General features: G+C 43.7%; 1 protein-coding gene across 4 annotated transcripts in view; it reads left to right on the top strand.

Annotated features, from left to right (window-relative positions):
* Positions 1-18116, top strand: part of IL1RAPL2 (interleukin 1 receptor accessory protein like 2) — a 482185-nt gene extending 464069 nt beyond the window's left edge. For all 4 annotated transcript variants that reach the window (XM_083486405.1, XM_083486406.1, XM_083486404.1 and 1 more), the window contains exons 10-11: positions 1373-1543; positions 15395-18116. In XM_083486405.1, the coding sequence (XP_083342531.1) occupies positions 1373-1543; positions 15395-16095 (872 nt within the window). In that variant the 3' untranslated portion in view covers positions 16096-18116. The remainder of the gene's footprint in view (positions 1-1372; positions 1544-15394) is intronic.
* Positions 18117-19075: the final 959 nt, after the last annotated feature.

Raw genomic sequence — 19075 nt, 5'->3', positions numbered from 1 at the left:
AAATGCAATTTAAAATGCAGCCTCATTTTAAAAGTAGCCCATAGATCAAAACCATAAGGGTCGGGAAAACATGAGGGTCAGACTGAGTCCAAACCAAAGGTCAGGTGGAACAGCTCTGTCTTGTAGGCCTTCAGAAAGATGTCAAGTCCCACAGGGCCCTGGTCTCTTGGGTCAGAGTGTTCCACCAAGTCGGGGCCAGTACTGAAAAGACCCTGGCCCTAGCTGAGACCAATCTAACCACTTTGCGACTTGGGACCTCCAAAATGTTGTCTTTTGTGGACCTTAAGGTCCTCCACGGGGCATACCAGGAGAGGCAGTCCCGTAGGTATGTGGGTCCTAGGCCGCATTCTGAGCATTCTGTACTTTTATCTTCACTGCATTAACTGTTCGATTTTTCATTTTCTGTTAATAATGGTAGCTTCTCACAAACACTTATCAGAACTACCTGTCTCAGCCATGTCTTTGCCCCCAGCAGACCTTAGAAGTGTTATAAAGATTTGTGCCTCTGCATTAAAAGCTCCAGTAAATAAATGCATTCAATATATACATTAAGCCAATTGCACGTACAATGTAAAGTAAAGGTAAAGGTACCCCCTGCCCATACGGGCCAGTCATGACCGACTCTGGGGTTGCATGCTCATCTCGCTTAAGAGGCCGGGAGCCAGCGCTGTCCGAAGGTAAACGCTGTTTACCTTCCCTTTATAAAGCGGTACCTATTTATCTACTTGCACTTTGATGTGCTTTCGAACTGCTAGGTGGGCAGGAGCTAGGACCGAACGGCGGGAGCTCACCCCGCCGTGGGGATTCAAACCGCCGGCCATGCGATCGGCAAGCCCTAGGCGCTGAGGTTTTACCCACAGCGCCACCCGTGTCCCTACACATTGCATGTACAATGTAATTGTGCGTTAATACAGGCAATGAAATTGCTTAGGTCTGCTGGTTTCATTTACCAAGTTCCCAGTCCTTTGAAACTTGCTACGAATGTTGGATGTAGAAGTACAGGGGTGGAGAAAAAACTCATGTTGATGCTTGACATTCATTGACAACTTAGCAATATTTAATATATTTAATACAAACTGACAGTACATAATATGTGAACAGTTCCAGGTTCATTCTCCAGCAGCATCTCCAGGGAGGGCTGGGAGAGACCCCTGTCTGAAACCCAGAAGAGCTGCTGGCAGTCAGTGTGGGGAATGCTGAGCTGGGTGAGCCAGTGATCTGACTTGGCACGGGGCAGCTGCCTATATTGCTAGCTAGCACTGGACCCAGGCATTCTTCATTATCTCACCGGTACAAGGACATAACTCACCAGTACAAGGGTATTTCTTCTTTCTTTTTCTTTCTTAAAAGTGATTTGTGGTTTTATTTACAGACAACAAGGAATACGATGCCTATCTCTCTTACACAAAAGTGGATCCAGACACACTGGACTGCGACAACAGTGAAGAGGAACAATTTGCCCTTGAAATCTTGCCAGATGTTCTGGAGAAGCATTACGGTTACAAACTCTTCATTCCGGACAGGGACCTGATCCCTACTGGGAGTAAGTACCCGTCACCTTGGGGTATGAGACTACCAGTGCAATTCTGCTAAGCAGGGCTGGCCCAAGACATTTTGCTGCTGCAGACAAAACTACTGGCTCCCCACCACTGCCAGTTCCACTGTGTGCCTGCCCTTGTGTGCCCCCCACCAGTGGTAGAAGGAGGAGGCCAACAAGTGCAGGGCACGCTCCAGGGAGGTCAGATCTGCAGCTGCTCCCAGCTGTCTGGAGTCTGCCACCCTGAGGCAACTGCTCACCTCAGGCATAGGCCAGCCATGCTACAAAAAAAGTGCATGCTGATTCATAAGCTTCCACTTCCTTTTTGTACGGCCCTCTCCAAAATGAAATACAAAGGCCCAACAACAGTGAGGCATGACTGATGAGCTTTACAAAAGGGGTAGCTGCTGAGCACAGCTTTAACCCAAGGCCAGGGAATCTGTGGCTCTCAGAAGTTGCTGGACTGCAACTCCCATCGCCCCTGCTCATTCATTGGTCATGCTAGCTAGGGTTGATGGGAGCCGGAATCCAACAACACTTGGAAAGGCACAGGTTCTAGACAACCTGCTGCCAAAGCTAAAAGGTAGAGACTCTGGGTCAGAAAAAGGCCACTTGGTAAGGAAGGAAATTCTGGAGAAGACAATCTCCTGGTGACCGGCCATGCCAGCTCTAGGTTTTGGAGGGCCCTGTGGAATGAGGTAACCCATGAGCTTATCTCCACTTCATTGGTGTCCTCACTGCCTTTGGGCCCAAGCTGCACAACTGCCCAGTGAAAAAGTGCAAAGTCTGCCACTCCTTGCTGTCCCTGCCTCTTCACCTGCCATCTCTCTGCATGCAAGCTTGGTTGGTGAGCAGCACAGCAAAGAGGAGAAGCAGAGCCTGGAGACTCTGTGAGTTGACAGTGGGCCCTTTGCAGAGGTGTGGATCTTGGAAAGTGCCCAATGATGTCAACCTCTGAAATCAGTTTTGTCAATTACAGTGCCAAGATCTAGCAAAAATGCAGCTCTTATTTGCTTTTGCTTTTACATTTGTCACATTCACTTCTTTGTTTGTTTGTGGCATTTATACCCTGTCCTTTGGCCGAGGAAGCACCTTCTAAATATCAATAGTAAGATGGTCCCTGCCTCTGGCTCACAATCTAAAAAAAGCCATGGCACACAGGGAAGGAGGAATGAGAGGGAGGGAGAAGCTCAAACACAAGATCTTAAGAGTTTTAGTCCCGATAACACAGAGCAGGTGCAATGTCCAGGCCATTATATTTTCTACAATCATGTTACACCAGAAAGAAAAAGCAGGCAATTAGACCCTGTGAATTTGTGTGGTATCAGAATGGCTTCCATCCACTAACCCTTCTACTGTGCAAATAAATGTTCCTTTCCTTTACATCTTTTGCATTTAATTTCCACTGACACTAAGACATAGTGATCAGGTTTTCTCCTCAGGATGAAAGTTTTAAACTAGGATTTAAAGTGTGTTTTCAAGGGGATCTGGTTAGTGGTGTTGCAGAAGTAATATGCACCATTGTTCGTTTTAATACTGGAAACTGTGGAGGATTTGCATGAAGGAAAATACGTGAGGGGCTTATAACAACATAGCAAACTTCCTAACCATAGTTAGGCAATTGAGAATATTCTATCTGCGCTCTGCCTGTGATAACAATTATAAAATGCAAACAGACATTAAAAAGAATTAACAACAGGAGAAATCACCCCCAAACATTTGTTAGTATTAAAGGGTATGTTTTAACAGCTTAGCCAAAGATTTTATTACTTTATTATTTGCGAATACCCTTTCTCTAAATTTCATTGGGTAGATTAATTTGATGAAGGTAGTAGTAGCACTGATCCTAATTAACCCCAGATGAATAGGAAGTCGAGCTGTTTGTCCCTGGAACTTAGCAACCGATGGATTTTGGCACAAATAGCATGCAGAAAACAGGTTGTCTTTCTGCCTTTTCTATAGCACTCAAATTAAGTTAACAACATGATTTTGGGAGTCAAGGGAAGAGAAGTGTAACAACCTGTTCTGCCATTGTTCAAGTGAACACTGATGTGCATGCCATTGTGCAAGACTAGCCCATTACCTGCTTGGGAAATGCTACTAAATTCATTCAGGACTAGAGTTCTCATGGCCTATGGACCACATTCAGGCCTCCAGAGTAATTTCATTTGGCTCTTGGTGGCTCTGCCAAATCAGGTTGCATTTAAAAAAAAATAATGCAGACATGTTTTCTTGTAAGGGGGGAAACCAGGCACCATATGTATTGCATAGCAGGGACTGCCACCCCTGCTCACTCCATTAGCCAACTCTGCCTACCCCTTTGCCCTTCCCACACACCTGATCAAAACCTCCTCCCTTTACACTTCATCCACCCCTCAGATATCCCCAACCGGCTTGTCCCAAGCTCCTCCTGCCCCAGGCACCACGCCCATTTAAAGGAGCAGAGTGGTGCTTCACACAGCAGCTTGCTAAACCACTGTGTGAAGCACCTCGTGCCCCTCCCACCTTGCTGCAGAAACATTTAATGAAGGGAAGTAGACTGTATGTATTGGTATCCCATTCATATTTTGGAATGGTGAAAGGCTATTGCCCCTGTGCCTATGTAGCAGGTCTTTCAAACTCATCCTCTGTCCCTGTCACATACTATTATAGGGATGAGAAATCTGGTGCCTCCCAGGATGGTAGGACTCCAATTCCCATCAGCCCCAGTCAGCATGGCCCAATGGCAAAAGGTGGTAGGAATTGTGGTCAAGCAATGATGTGATCCGGAAGAGAGTTGGACAGATCTCTTTTGGTCCCCCCAGTTTCTCATTTTTCCAATTGTAAATTCAATTCTCCACATTTCTACTGCAATTTGCAGTTTTTCTTAGGGGAAAAAACTCCTTGTGCAAATTTATCAGCATTTTAGTGAATTGTCTCCTAATATACACATTTGCATATGCACTTAAACTAATGTACACACTGCCCCCTAAGAAGTGCGTCACAAAATTTAGAGGCATGCAACTTCAGAGGATGCCCATGGTTCAGTTCTCAAATCGTGTTCGAAAAGGTGGATTAGCAGGTCCACCTTTAAATACAAACTGAATCAAATTTCTTCCCCAAATCTACCATGTGTCCTTCAGATGTTTCTGAACTTCACCTCCCATCTTCACCTGCCAGCATCCAGGATAGTCCAGGATAATGGGAGATGTAGTGCAATAGCATCTGGAGAGCCAGCAGTTACCTGTCCCTGATGTAGCCCAACAGTCCTATCCTGCATGGCCAATGATCAAGGATGAGGAGAATTGTAGTCTAGCAACATCCAGAGAGGCACTTGTTCCTCATTATTGGTGTACTGCTGTTCTGAACCACAGGACCAAAGGAGGACTTGTCAGAAAGCTTGGGTGCAGGGATACCAAAGAAGGATGTTGAAAACTCCAGATTGATCAGTTCTAGTGCTTTATTAAAAGAAGGTGTAGACTTACAGCAGATCAGCTTGCCAGGTCTCCCAGCCTTTACAGACACGGGACAGACACTGCAGCAAGGAGATAGCTTGTTCTCATCGAAGCAAACATGGACACCTCGTTTATGAACAAAGCAACATACACCGCTTTGGCCTAGACTTTCCATCACTTCACCTGACCAGATGAGGGCATAGGTGGCAAACACCCAAATCTTACAGATAGTTTCCCCTTCTTGGGTTCAGAGCCCAGCACCTCAAGCCCACAGATAAGATTAACATCAAAGCAAGCCAATTAGCCTATATCAAAGCAAGTGAATATAACCATATCTGAGCTCATTGTTACAGCAACTACCAATTAATTGTGGGGTTATTTTGAGTAGCACGATGGTGGTTGCAGAGCCTCCAGAACAGTTCACCTTTGGTTCATCACAACTGCTTATCTACACGCAGACACATAACAAGTTAAAACACACGTGAGGTATAACTATACACTCCATGAAGCCAATTATGGGAACAATTATTTTTTGTTTCATGTACAGCTGCTGTTTTTCCCAGGCGTGATTTGTTTTTGTTTTTTAAGGAGTGAGCAGAATCAAAGTATTTTAAGTCACAATTATTATTATTTTCTATGAAGAGAACAAATGCTTCAAATGAATCGGCATCCTTGCAGGTGCCTCTCTCTAGACGGGATAGCATTTTCCTTTGTGTCCACCTGTCATTCAGGCACTGCAGCAAAGACTCATCAGCATAATTTCAGAGAGTCATTAACCATCATCAGAAATATACACTACCTGAGGACGTCAGCTCTCATTGCTAAGCATTGAGTGATATATCCTGTCACTTCCCTCCCTTGCAACTGGGGCGATTCATGGTTTTTGAAAGGATTTTGATTCTTTCACGCAGAACGGAAGGAATGCTTAATCTCCACCAAATGATGACAATGCAGAATATGAATTTGAAAGCAGGCAGCTTGGAGTTTCTTTTTTAAAAATTTTTTTAAAGAAAAACCCTGAGTTTGCAGTAAATAGACCCCTTATTTCTAGTGGGGAAATAAAACTTCCTTTCTAAGTCAATACCTGAGGTCCCTACACCGTTATTCATGGAGGGCAGGCCAATGATTAGGTAAGTAGTACTTCCACATTCAGAGCAGTATACCTTCTGATACCTGATGCTGAGGGCAAACAATGCTACTCCAAACTCTCTCTATTAAAAAAGAACAGAAAAAAGACTTGCCCACTAAGATGAAAGACAGGAAACGGCTGGTGCACTGGTCCTTTTCTAAAGCTGCCATGATCTGTAAAAACAGGCATTGCCATCTTGCTCACACCAATGACTTAATTCTTTCTCACAAAGGAAAGGTTAAGCTTGTTGGATTGTGCCTTTAGGTCTGGCCTCACAAGCCAGCCAGAGCTTCCTCCTGTTGCTCTTTGCAAGCCTGTGGATTTGGCCAGGGTGACAAAAGACAGGGCATTGGGTTCCACCTGCTACCCTTGAGGAAAGATGCTCAGCAAGAAGGGGAAAAGCAGTGAAAGTAAGCTATCAGTTCTGACTGCAGTGCCAGCCCTGGGGAAAGGCATGCTGAGCCTAAGCCTTTAATGCCTTGGTTGTCTCAGTGTCCAGTAACATTTTTCTTGTTTGCATAGATGTGTACACAGTGGAAGCAGACTGCATGGCTGTAGCCACCACAGCACAAAATCTTGAGCTGCAGAATGTGCTGGTGGTGAATCTACACCTTCAGGGCTTGCACGGGACACTGTGCCACCTGAGGTGCTTCACTGATGCCCTCTTATTTATATTGCATTTTTGTTCTGCCTTTTCCTCTAAGAAGTTCCTAGTGGGCGAGGTGCGTGTGTCACTCCTCCCCGTTTTATCCTCACAACAACCCTATGAGGTAGGTTAGGCTGAGCCTCATGGTTGAGTAGGGGTCTGAGCCCCTGTCTCACAGGTCCTCTTAACACCAGTTCTCTCTCTCCACCTGCTGCCACCATCGTCTGCCACTGCTTCCCCACCACCAACCAGCTGCCACTCACCCACCAATTGCCACATCCCAGGACCCCCAGGACCACACTTTCCTATCAGGGCTGCACTCTGAGGAAGGCATTGTGAGTCAGGTGGCCTCAGACAGCACCTGTGCCACAGCTGTCCGCAGGAACAGCAACTAGCAGATGTGGTGGTGATGAGAAAAGGCAGCTTTGTAGGTGGGAAATTGGGTTGGGGAGATGCTATCCACACACCCTCTTGATCTGCCACCTGAGCCACACAGTTCATTCTGGCTCACTATGGGGCTGCTCCTGATCCCTACCAAAAATGAATCTCAGTGCTGTCAAATAATTGGTCATAATTTCACTTAAGGGTCAAAGTCGGTCTTATTTTATTTATTTTATTTGGTATGTTTATAGACTACCCTCTTCAGTATAAAGTATTCTTGCATCTTTTTTAATAGCACAGATAATAAACTGGTGGTCCTCCAGATCCCGTTGTATTCCAACTCCCATGAGACCCAGTAAGCATGGCCAATGACCAGTTATGGTGGGAGTTGTAGCCTAGCACCTACTGGAATGGCAAAACTTCCTGAGAACTGCCATAAATTTTATGCCATGGCGAGGAATAGACTTTCCATTTTCTTTATCCCCAGCACCTGGTATTCAGAGGTATCCCATTTCTGAATATGGAGGTTCTGTTTAACTGTCATGGTTTAACTGATGGACACCCATGATCATACATAACCATTTTGGAAGACACACACTGGAAAGAAAACTCTTTGAGGAAAGAGGCACGGTGGTTGTTCGCCATTTAATTTTTTGAGTCTTCTGGACAAGTGACCATCTCCACATCTCAATACTCTGGTTTCACCTCAGATCGTATAAATCTTTCGCCTTTTCATCTCCACATCTCGCAGCAACAAACTACTAATGATATATATATATATATATATATATATATATATATATATATATGCAGGTTTTGGTGTCCTCGGGTGTCTTCCCGTGTAAAAGTTGGGGTGTCTAGGCGACGTTTCGACGAGGTCTCACTCGTCATCTTCAGGCTGGTGCTTTCGGCTTCTTGTTACTGGAACAGAGCGGGATCTCAGTGTTTGAGTTCCTATAAATACTGTTGAGGGGGTGTGGTGTATAGCCTCCAACGTTCTGGGCAGAGAGGAAGTTCCCAGGTTAGTGTGCCTTTTCTTCTTTTGTTCCTTAATTACTTGAGGGATATCTTGAGTGATTTCTTGAGTGATATTCTGAGTACCACTTAGGTGGGTCATTAGGTGTGGATTAGTTGCTAAAGCTTTCGTGTCTTGACCTCTTGAGCTTGTGAAGAGTTTTTTTCTGAGAAGATGGCTGTACTGCACTTAGTTGTGCTCTGGCTTGGCTTCGTGTATAGGGGCGAGCTGTGGTTTTGTGCCCTGTGCCAGCCAGATCTGTGTAGGGATTGCAGGGGGGTGCAGCATCCGGAGGTGCCACTATGGTTTGGCTACTGGATGGTGTCTGTAATTTATCTGTGGAGAGGGTCTGGGTTTGGGTCTGGTGTGGTTGATTGGTGATGGCGTTCTGTGTGCCTCTGGTTCTGGTGTCGGTTTTTGTGGGGAGGGCTAATTTCCAGGTGTCTGGCAGGCGGGACGTGTCGTCACGCTTGTTCATGTTGTGAGGGTGTTTCTCTATCTCGATGGCTTCCATGATTATTCTCTTGTGGTGATGTTCCATGTTAAAGTGCAGTATATATATATGAAGAAAATGTTAAAATGGCTTATGGCTCTTCATAAATTTAGGAAAGTGTAAGCATGTGTTGTGTTTTTATACTGCTGATGGTACTAACATACCTTTTGTCAAATTGTTCTTTAGGGCAACATATATCCCAGCATAGGCACTGAATTCAAGGGGCCGAGGAACTGTGGGCCTCCTCAATGGGGGTTTGGGGGAGCAGGGCCCCCCATTGTTGGAGCCAGGCGCAGAGTGATGTCAGCACGATGTGTGACATTGCACACGTAACGTCAGGATGTTATACATGTGATGTCAGGACGTTGCGTCGGGCGCCTTCAGTGTGCTTCAGAAGATGGCGCCTCTGAATCCCAGTCCATTTATTAGCTATATTCAGCAATTAATCTGTTTGTATCTGATCTGGAAAGGGGTTAGCACATGAAAAAATTGCTTACATGGAGTCCAAATCTCCATGCCAATATCTTCAATTTTAACAACATTCTACTCCCACTCCTATTTGCAGTGTTTGTTCAGAACCTGGTGGAGTACAATACTCTCCAAAGTGATAATTGTGCTCCCAAGAGCTTGTTCATACTGTCCCCCTTGTCCCCATAAGAACAGGGTGGTCCATTGCAGCCCACTTGATTTTGCTTACTACAAAGCAGCTCGAGATGCACTTGTGCTTTAGCATCAGACACATTGCTGGAGGTGTTTTCCCTCTGCACAGCTTCATAAATATGTGATAGAACACCAATGTAGCTGAGTTTTCCTGTTTACTTCAACTGAGGAGCCAGTTCCATTGAAGTGAGTGGGAAACTTTGTCACACAGGTTTTCCAAGTACAGGTTGGAGCAGCTGCAAGAAATACTGTATAGGCATTTTCCCCTGTGCAATAGTGGTGGCTCTTCAAAGTCCACCAAGATCACAGAGATGGAAAATAAAGGATCTAGGCTGTTCTGAACTTTAGCAAGCAGTCTAATGGAAATTTGCCTAAGCGACTAGAATTCCACTTTCAATTTGCACCAGATGAAACTGTGGCTCATCTATATCCAAAGCTAACCCCATAAGTGTGGACAAGCTTTCAACCATGATGTGGATTTTTAGTATTGATTGATTGATTGATTGATTGATTGATTGCATTTATATCCCAATGAGCTTAGGGCGATGTATATTGTTCTCCTCCTCCTCATTTAATCCCCACAACAACCCTTGAGATAGGCTAGGCTAAGAGGCAATAACAAGCCCGTGGTCACCCAGTGAGTTTCATGGCAAGTGGGGATTTGAAACCTGGTCTCCCAGATCCTAATCCAACACTCTAACCACTACACCATATTAATTCTGATTGATCCATTTGTGATCAACCCATCACCCCCCCCCACACACACTTTGTTCACCTATGTTTATTTCTGTGCCTTTGCTAAGAAAATAGGCCCTGTTTCTGTGCTGCAGTTTGTCCAGTACCCTGGGAAGGTGTCAGGGAAGGGGGTGGTCAGTAAGGGTGAGAATTTATCCTTAATCTCTTGTGTCACAGTGAGGCATTAAATAAGGCTTGCAAGCTTCCAGCACCATGTTGTTGTTCTGGGGAGGAAAGCAAAGCAGATGCACATGAATCTATGTGGGCAATTTGTGCTGCATCTTAGCATGTGGTTGTGTTACTGTCCACTTCATACAAAGTGTATATAATGCAGTTTGAAGGCAGTGCTTCAATGGCAAACTGATATTTGCACTGCAATGGACCCTAAAATTCAGTGGAATCATTAGGGCTTTCACCAGAGTTTTGATAGGCTCGCTGGTTCCCTCTCCCATCCTTCTTTGTGATAAGAATCTAATAAAAAGAATTGAATATTGATGTACATTTGATCCTATGAATCAAGATGATGGTGCAGCAGTTAAGTGCCTTCTACACCAATAATTTGGCAAAACAGTGGTATGAAGCAGGAGTGGGGGACCTTTGTCCTTCCAGATGTGGTTGGACTATAACTCCCATCACCCTGTGTCATTGGCCATGTGGAATGTGGCTGATGGGAGCCACAACATCTTGAAGCCCACAGGTATCCCTGAGGCTTGCACCTACTAGCCCATAAAACCACCAAACCATTTATTATCATTATCATTATTTGCTGAACCGCACAGCCAAAACTGTATGTGGGATGAGTTCCACCTGGAACAACCCCTACAATGTGCTCTTTCTTCTGCAGGCTCTTCTTCCAACTGGTGCCCCTATCTTCCAATGGAAGGAGAGTTGAAAGAAGTAAGTAGAGAAGGACTTTGGCTAGTCCTCCTCTCCACCAGGGGGCATGGGTGAAATGGGAGGGGATTGTCTGCCCAGCTCTTCTTGTCTGCCCTCCTGCCAAAGAGGTATCTATGGGGACAGCAAGTCACTATTACAGTGAAACTGTCTGGATCATGGCGGGGGGAATTATTTGACATTTGGAAAATATATTTGCCATGTTCTTTATAATAATAATAATATCATGAAACAAAACTGGTTCAATATGTTGGCTCTAAGGATCCATTTACTGTCATATTTACAATCCAATGGAGGGCAACAATCAGGCTGGGCAATGGCTGGCTCTTAATTCATACATAACCCAACTTTGTTTCCATGCAGTTTTATTGCTATTATGAAAACCTAAATGGATGCAGGAGAACTTTTGAGGCCTTATTTTGAATAAGTTTCACAATATATGGAAATAATATAGGGTGCAATTTTATTTTATTTTAAAAAAACCCCACTTGTTTTTCGTCCCTCCTCTGGCCTGGGAACCAAGTCCTACTCAGAGTAATTCTTGTTATTATTCATTTATTACATTTGTAGACTGCCTTTCATCCAAAGATCACAGGGTGGTTTACAACATAAAAATACAAAACCAGTAACCCACAAACAGATTTAAAAGACCAGACAAAACTCTGGTTATAGAGAACTGTTTTCACCTGGTGCCTAAAGATATGTAGTGAAAGCACCAGGCAAGCCTCCCTGGGAAGTTAATTCCACAAATGGGGAACCACTGCAGAAAAGGCCTGTTCTTGTGTTGCCACCCTCTAGACCTCTCATGAAGAACGGCCTCGGATGATGTTTTCAGGGTCTATGTTGGTTTATATTGAGAAAGGTGGTCTTTGATGTATAGCATCCCTAAGACATTTAAGGCTTTATAGGGCAAATCCATCACTTTGAATTGGGACACTTTGATTGGCAGCTAGTGCTATGGGGCCAGGATTGGTGTCATGTGCTCAGACTTTCTCGTCTCAGTGAGCAACCTAGCCACTGAATTCTGATCCAGCTGAAGTTTCTGAACCATCTTCAGAGGCAGCTTCACATATAACACAATGCAGTTATCTAATCTAGAGGTTACCAGAGTATAGACAACAGAAGTTAGGCTATCCCTATCAAGATAAGGACATAGCTGGGCCACCAGTCAAAGCTGATGGAAGGCCACCGAGGTCACCTGAACCTCATGCAGTTGCAAAGGATCCAGCAGTATCCCCAAGCTATGTACTTGCACAGAGGGAATGTATCTCCATCAAGAGTAGGACACCTCCTATCCATCCTGTCTAGGGAACAGTGTTACCTGGAATGAACTTCAGTTTGTTGGCTTTCATATAGTCCATATGTGGCAAGACAACAGTCTGACAACAGTAAGGTTACCAGATTTTTTTCAATGAATCCAGGGACACTTATTGTTCACTATGTACATGTGAACACTGAAAAGGCAGTAAATCCGGGGACAGTCCCCAGGAAACGGGGATGTCTGATGACCTTAGAAAACAGTCCATATGTGGCAAGACTCACCAATTCTTATATGCTTGCCTCTTAACTGCTGGGCCCAATTCAAATTGCTGATGTTTACCTTTAAAGCCCTGAAAAGCTTGGGACCCAAATAGCTGGAGTACAGTGCATGTTCCCATACTGTCCTTCACCATTAGTACCTTAAGATCTTAATTAAGGCCCTTCCCTGAGTGGTGTGGCTTGCTTGGAAGTGCTCTTCCTTTAGAGCTTTAGATGGCCTTGCTGTGACAAGCTCTTCAACACCAGGTTAATACTTTGTTTGCTTACACAAGTGGGCTGTGTTTATCTTTCTCCCAACACATGTCATCAAACAAGATGGCCCAAGCAGTTTCTGTGTCAAAATCAGGCCTATTGAAATCAAACCCATTGAAATTAAAGGGACCTAAGTTAGCAATGTCCATTAATTTCAGTGGGTGTACTCTTGAGTATGACTGGCATCATGAACCAGCCGATACTTTTGTGGGGTAGGGCTAGGAATCTCTAATAAAATTCTCTGTCTGCCCACCAAACTGCAATGCCTGTGATTCTTTGGGGGAATATATCTGCAGTTTAAATATAGGAACAGAAACATTGGAAGACATTGTTCCACTTTGCTTAGTGTTGTCTACACTGACTGGCAGCAGCTCTCCAGGGTTTCAGCCTGCAATCTCCCCGAGCCCCACCTGAAAATGTTGAGAATTGAACCTGGGACCCTCTGTGTGAAAGGCAGGTGCTTTACCACTGAGCTATGGCCCTTCCCCAATATGACCTGAGTCAATAAGTCTGAGTTCCAAAGGGAAGGGAGTGATTGTCTTGTCAATAGTAATCGGGGACGAAAATTTAATATTTTGTGTATTTGGTTAACTGGCTCTCTCTTTGTCCTTCAGTCTCTTTCTTATTGAAAAGAACAGATTTGGACAGTATCACTGGATCATCATAAACAGCAAATTCCCCATTGTGGCCTATCCTAGGCAAGAGCAGTTCATAAAATATCTATAAAACGCCACCTGCATTTGTATTGCCAGATAATTCCTCCCTGAACCCATCTCCAGTGTAAATGCACACACCTTAAAACATTCTTATCTTATGTGTCAGAAGCATTTTCAAAAATGGTTGCCTGAGCTGGCATTCCAAAATTCTCATTTGACTTACAATAAATATGCTTTACCAGCATTATATTGATATGTCAGCAAAGCAATGTGTACTCCTATGCTTTTTCTTAAAAAAGCAAATTAAATTGAAACTGTGCACCAAGAAAAACTAGAAAAAATAAACTCTATATTTCCAAACAAATAAATTTTGCAAATGTATATATTTTTCCTTTGTTTGCATAATTTATTCTGTAGTTCCTGGTCATGCAGGGAGGAGCAATCATGATCCTGAGCTTGTAGGAAGACTAGAAAATGGAAAGGGGTGGACCTTTTTCAACCTGAGGGCCACATTCCCTAATGATTGACCTTCCAGGGGCCACAAGCCAGTGGTGGGTGGGGCTAGAAATGAAAGTGAGCAGGGCAATTAATGTAAATTTTATTTTCAGCAGTCAGCTAGTTTCTACACACACACCTTTATCATCTATCCAGACAAGCAATTCTAGCCAGGTAAAACACTCAAGGTGTGTTACCTGGAAAGGAAACAGAGCAGGGTCAGTAGTGTGACTGGGGAAAGTTGTGGTCTAAGGAGAGTTCGGAGGGCAAGCAGGCTTATAGAGCCACATTTGAATTTGAGGCACAGCTGGCTACGGAGTCAGAGGCCTAAATTCCTGGGACCCATATCTTAGGGGAAGCTAGCAGATGTTGGAATAAGTGCCAGAGATGGGGTACCAACATTCAGGCAAAGCCCAGAGCTAACATGGAACATTTTAGAGCCTTCCCAAGCCAAAGGAGACAAACCCGCAGCCTGGGGGGTGGGGGTGGGAGAGGAAGGCATCCTCTTCCATGCTGTTCTTCAGTCTGCAGCCCTGATCAGCTCAGTGCAAAAGGCAGCAGGTTGAAAGCTTCCTGATTATAATCATGGTGGCTCTCAACTTGTGGTCAGCTCTCCAAACTGGGCCCCAGAAAACTGCCAAGAGATTGCCAGGAAGAAGGACTCAGAAGTGACAATCCAGGGATTAGACCCAGTAAATACCTTGCTGTGGTTGAAGCAAAAGCAGAGGAGTCTGGTCTATTTGCATAAATGGGGCACTGCCCTACCAGCCTGTTCTCTGCCAGCCCTCCTCCTTATGGATGGCCCTGGGGTGGTGGTGCTTGTCAGCTTCTTCCTCCTTAATCCACGTAGAACTCAGCAGGGAGGAAGGTGGTGTCAAAAGTAGAATTAGTTGTTTCATGCACTAATTGTGCAGGAGTCTTAATGCTGTGCAACAGAGGAATCCAATTCAACAGCTGTGCTAGTGGAAACTTCTTGTGAAACACATTGCACAGTCTATTGTGGAACAAAGTTACCAGCAATCTGCTTGTGTATTTCATTGCACAACAGCATTCCACTGGCTCAAAATGTTTCTCCATCAGAACAAGTATACCACTACGTGACATCACCTCATTGGATACAATACAAAGTACATGCACTAGTAAATTATGATTTTCTGTGACTCCCATGCACATGTCCATGGCCTGTTTGGAGATGTGCATTTGCTCTTCGCATTTGCGGCGTTTTACTGCAACAAATACATGTAAACTACTAGGATATCTGTGAAGCAAGAGATGACTGATCTATCTGGGCAGAAGCTCATGCCTTCTTCACAGGATATGTGAAAACAGAGAATGCTTAAGACATAGAGAAGGCACAGTCATCTCCTGAGATGTGCTCTTGAATAATCTAGAAAGACTGTAGAGCTGGCCAAGGTATAAGGGAGCGGTTACCCCCTACTTAAATTGCAAGGCTAATTTTTTCATTGTTACTTTGGTGCAGTGTATATTTTTCTCTATTTTACTGTCTTTCTGCTCTTCCTGTTTACAGCATACCTTGACGATCTCTCCAGATGCATAGAACAAAGCCGAAGACTCATTATCATCCTAACTCCGGATTACGTTCTCAGGAGAGGGTGGAGTATTTTTGAGATGGAAAACAGACTGCATAACATGCTTGTCAGTGGAGATATCAAAGTGATTTTCATTGAATGCCCTGAATTAAAAAGCAAAGTGAATTACCAGGAAGTGGAATCTTTAAAGCACACTATTAAACTTTCCTCAGTCATCAAGTGGAATGGTCCAAAAAGCAACAAACTGAATTCAAAGTTTTGGAAGACCTTGCTTTATGAAATGCCTGCAAAGAAAAAAGAGGTTTTATCTCGGCGCCAGGTCCTAGATTCTGCTGAACAGGGACTCTTTGGGGATCTTCAGGCGGTGCCTTCCATTGCTGTGACGGACACCTCTGCTTCCTTGGTTGCCTCTCAGGCCGACTTGACCGATTACCAACAACCGGATCCAGTGCAAACCAGACATTACTGCAGAGGATATGAGTATGACATGCAGTCTGCAACTTTGCCGTTAGCCGCCATAAGCAGTAATCACCACACTTACTGTAACATACCCCTGACGCTATTCAATGGACAGCTGCCTCTTAATAGCAGCATGAAAGAAACACAGGAATTTCATAGGAACAACCCCCTGCTACCATTGTCAACAAGGGAGCTTAGCTTCACCAGCGATATATGGTAGCAAAGATATAAGCATTTTGAAACTGATTTATTGAGCATCAGTGAGACAAATTATTAAAAGGACCTTGAACCCATATAACATCAGGTGCCAAAATATTTTGCCAAGTCACAAGTAACACACTTTTTGTACTTGAACCTCTTTGTTTACATTTCAAAAATTATTAGCAAGTAGTGGAGGAACCTACTTTTGTAGTTCACAAATAAGTTCATATCTTTTAATGTACAGTTTTAATGCTTCTTTATATGAAATATATATATATGAGGGCATTGGAGAGTATTTTGAAGTAGAGTTTACAGCCTGACAATGGAGTGACATTTAATGCTATATGTGATAGTCTGTATTTATATATTAGTAATTCAGAGATATAAATGGATTTTTTTTAAATAGAAAGAGCATAGGTAGGTAAGAACAACAACACAGTTTGAAAATTTGAAACATAACAAGCTACAATGAATTATTGTATTTTCAAATCATGCCTGGAGGACACATTCCTGTAAAGGAAATATTTTAGGACATCTTTCTTATAAGATAATCACCAATACGTTTTGGAAGGTGGTCCAGGTGAATGAACATTTGCAGGTGATAGCCTCTAGTTTTCATTCAGCAAATCCTACACTTGGAGAACACGTTGTCCACTTCACTTCCTCCATCATTTCATTCTCAAGATATTTCTCGATTCAACTCAGTGGCTGCCATTGTGTTTTTCTTAAAGAAATTAGGACATTTAACAACAGTTTTGTTTCTGTAGGGTTTTTTCTTTTAAACTTGTTTAAACTGGCTTTGCAGGTTTTTAAGAACTTTCTCTCTTTTGCATTTTATGTACCAATGGTATTGTCTTGTTAACCAGCTGCCGATTGGAACATTTCTTAGACTTCTTGACCTTGTAAAATTTGTATTAATGGTAATGTAAGTTTTGCACAGGAATATTATTATTCCCCCCTCCCTCTGTTTTCCAGATTTAAAGGTGTAACAGCTTACAAATTGACATTTGACAGAGAATGTCAGCAATAGAAAGAAAATAATACAGCAATACTCACAAACAAAAGTGCTGCATTGTTCGGGTTACCAGTGGTATAACTTCAGTCATATTGATAATCATCTAAAACAGAAGGAGAATTTGCATCCCTTGGGTACAACGCTGTAAAAGATTTGTTCTGAGCAAGTCCCATTGCATTGCTTTCAGTGGGCTACTTAGGATCAGTGGTGGCTGGTGCCCATTAAGATTGTTGGGGTGGAAGAAAAGAAGATGGATAGCAGGTGAAACCAGAGCCAGTGACTTGCATGGCCACCTCCTGACTGGGTGCCTGTAAAAAGGCAGGCAGGCAGGCAGGTGCTAGCTGAGGGCAGGCAGGTTGGTGAGGCAATGCCTCTTTTGCCCCAATAGACCAGTCACCACTGGTTCTTTTTTTACAAGAGCAACGTGGTTGCTTTTCCTTAGTGGCTCCATCCCATGCCACTTCAATAATGTTATGAGGAGTTTCATCACAGGGAAAGGACCAACAATATGGCTGCATCCTGCAACGGTATCGCCTGTTCTTGGCAGTGTGCAGACTCAGAGTGTCTTCATGCTAGGAACCCTGTGGCCTGTCCTTGGGAGTGGGTGGAGCTGACAGTTTCAGTTTCTCTCAGCTTCAGATTTTTCCAATCATAAGTTCAATTCTCCACACTTTTACAAGTTTCTTTTTTAAATCTTCCTGAAAACCCATCAGCTGCTTAGTGCAATTTTGCATTAGTATACACATTTTTGCAGAACACCCCGCCGCCGCCGCCACTCCCACCGCCAATATGTATGCTTCTCCTTTTTGTATCTTATTTTATTAATATATGTGTTTCTACCCACATTTTATCCTGGTATGTGTGTTTTTGTACAAATCAAATCTTGGCTGGAAAACTGCATTGCAAAACACAAGAGAAGTGCTCATTTCAAAGGATGGTAGTGTATTAGGTTCACATATTGTTTCAGAAAGTGCAATTAGGTCGGTTCACCTGTAAATACAAACTGAATAAACTTTTGTCCCCCATTCCTACCTGTCCCACGTGATTTCTCCCACTCTCACATGATAGGCTCTAGAAGGCAGTAATATTAAGTATTCCAAGACTGGATAATTTCCCCCAACACCATCTTGCTTTGCACTGAGCACTTAAGGATCTCAGAGCTGGCATGAGAGAATTATCCATCACTTCTGGTTATCCGAGTTAACATGTTGCCCAACCAAAGACTGAGCACCTTTTTCTTTTTCTTTTAATTTCGCCCTTGTAAACCACTATTTTGTCCCTGTTTCCTGCCACTGTGGGACGTCTTGTTCCAATAGTGAGTTAGTGAGTCACCAACATGATCACTCTTGAGGATTTAGAACTTCTCTAGAAGTTCAGCCTTTAAATGAGTGCTTGTGGTGGATGCACCCTGATTCTAGCCTGCATGCAAAGAAATACATATGTATACAAATACTAAGGCATAGTTACATCAGCAGAGTATGTGCTGCAGCAGCGGAGGTATGCTTTGAATTGTTGATATAACATATTTAGTATAGGACGTTGGGTAGGGCAGTGGTGCTTACCTGACCAAGCAGGTGGGTCACTGCTGCTTACGAGGAGGGAGAGGGACAACACGGTAGGGAGGTCAGCACTGTGCAACATAATTGTTCTCTTCAGTATGATTGCACAACGCTAACTTCTCTACCACCTTGCCCCTCCCACTTTCCTAGTAAGCAGCAATGAATTTGCTGCCAGGACAGGAAAGTGCTGCTGCTCCACCCTCTGCTACTGCTACTGCTAAACCAAACATACACCTCATTGGACAGGGCTACTGTAGGGTTAAGTAACACAGCAGACCAGAACCTTTAGCAATGTGTGGGGAAAAAACAGCAGAGCAGCCTACAAAGCAATTGCTAGCATAAGAATTAGGATATTTCAGATGTGTCGCTATTTTCATCTGAGAAGTGTTGGAGGATATGAATTATGTATTAATTTAATAAATTTA

Source organism: Podarcis liolepis (genome assembly GCF_965112155.1).
Source record: "Podarcis liolepis genome assembly, chromosome: Z".
Classification (NCBI taxonomy): Eukaryota; Metazoa; Chordata; class Lepidosauria; order Squamata; family Lacertidae; genus Podarcis; species Podarcis liolepis.
The sequence above is the reverse complement of the archived record's forward strand: the minus strand, read 5'-3'. Positions and strand labels throughout refer to the sequence as shown.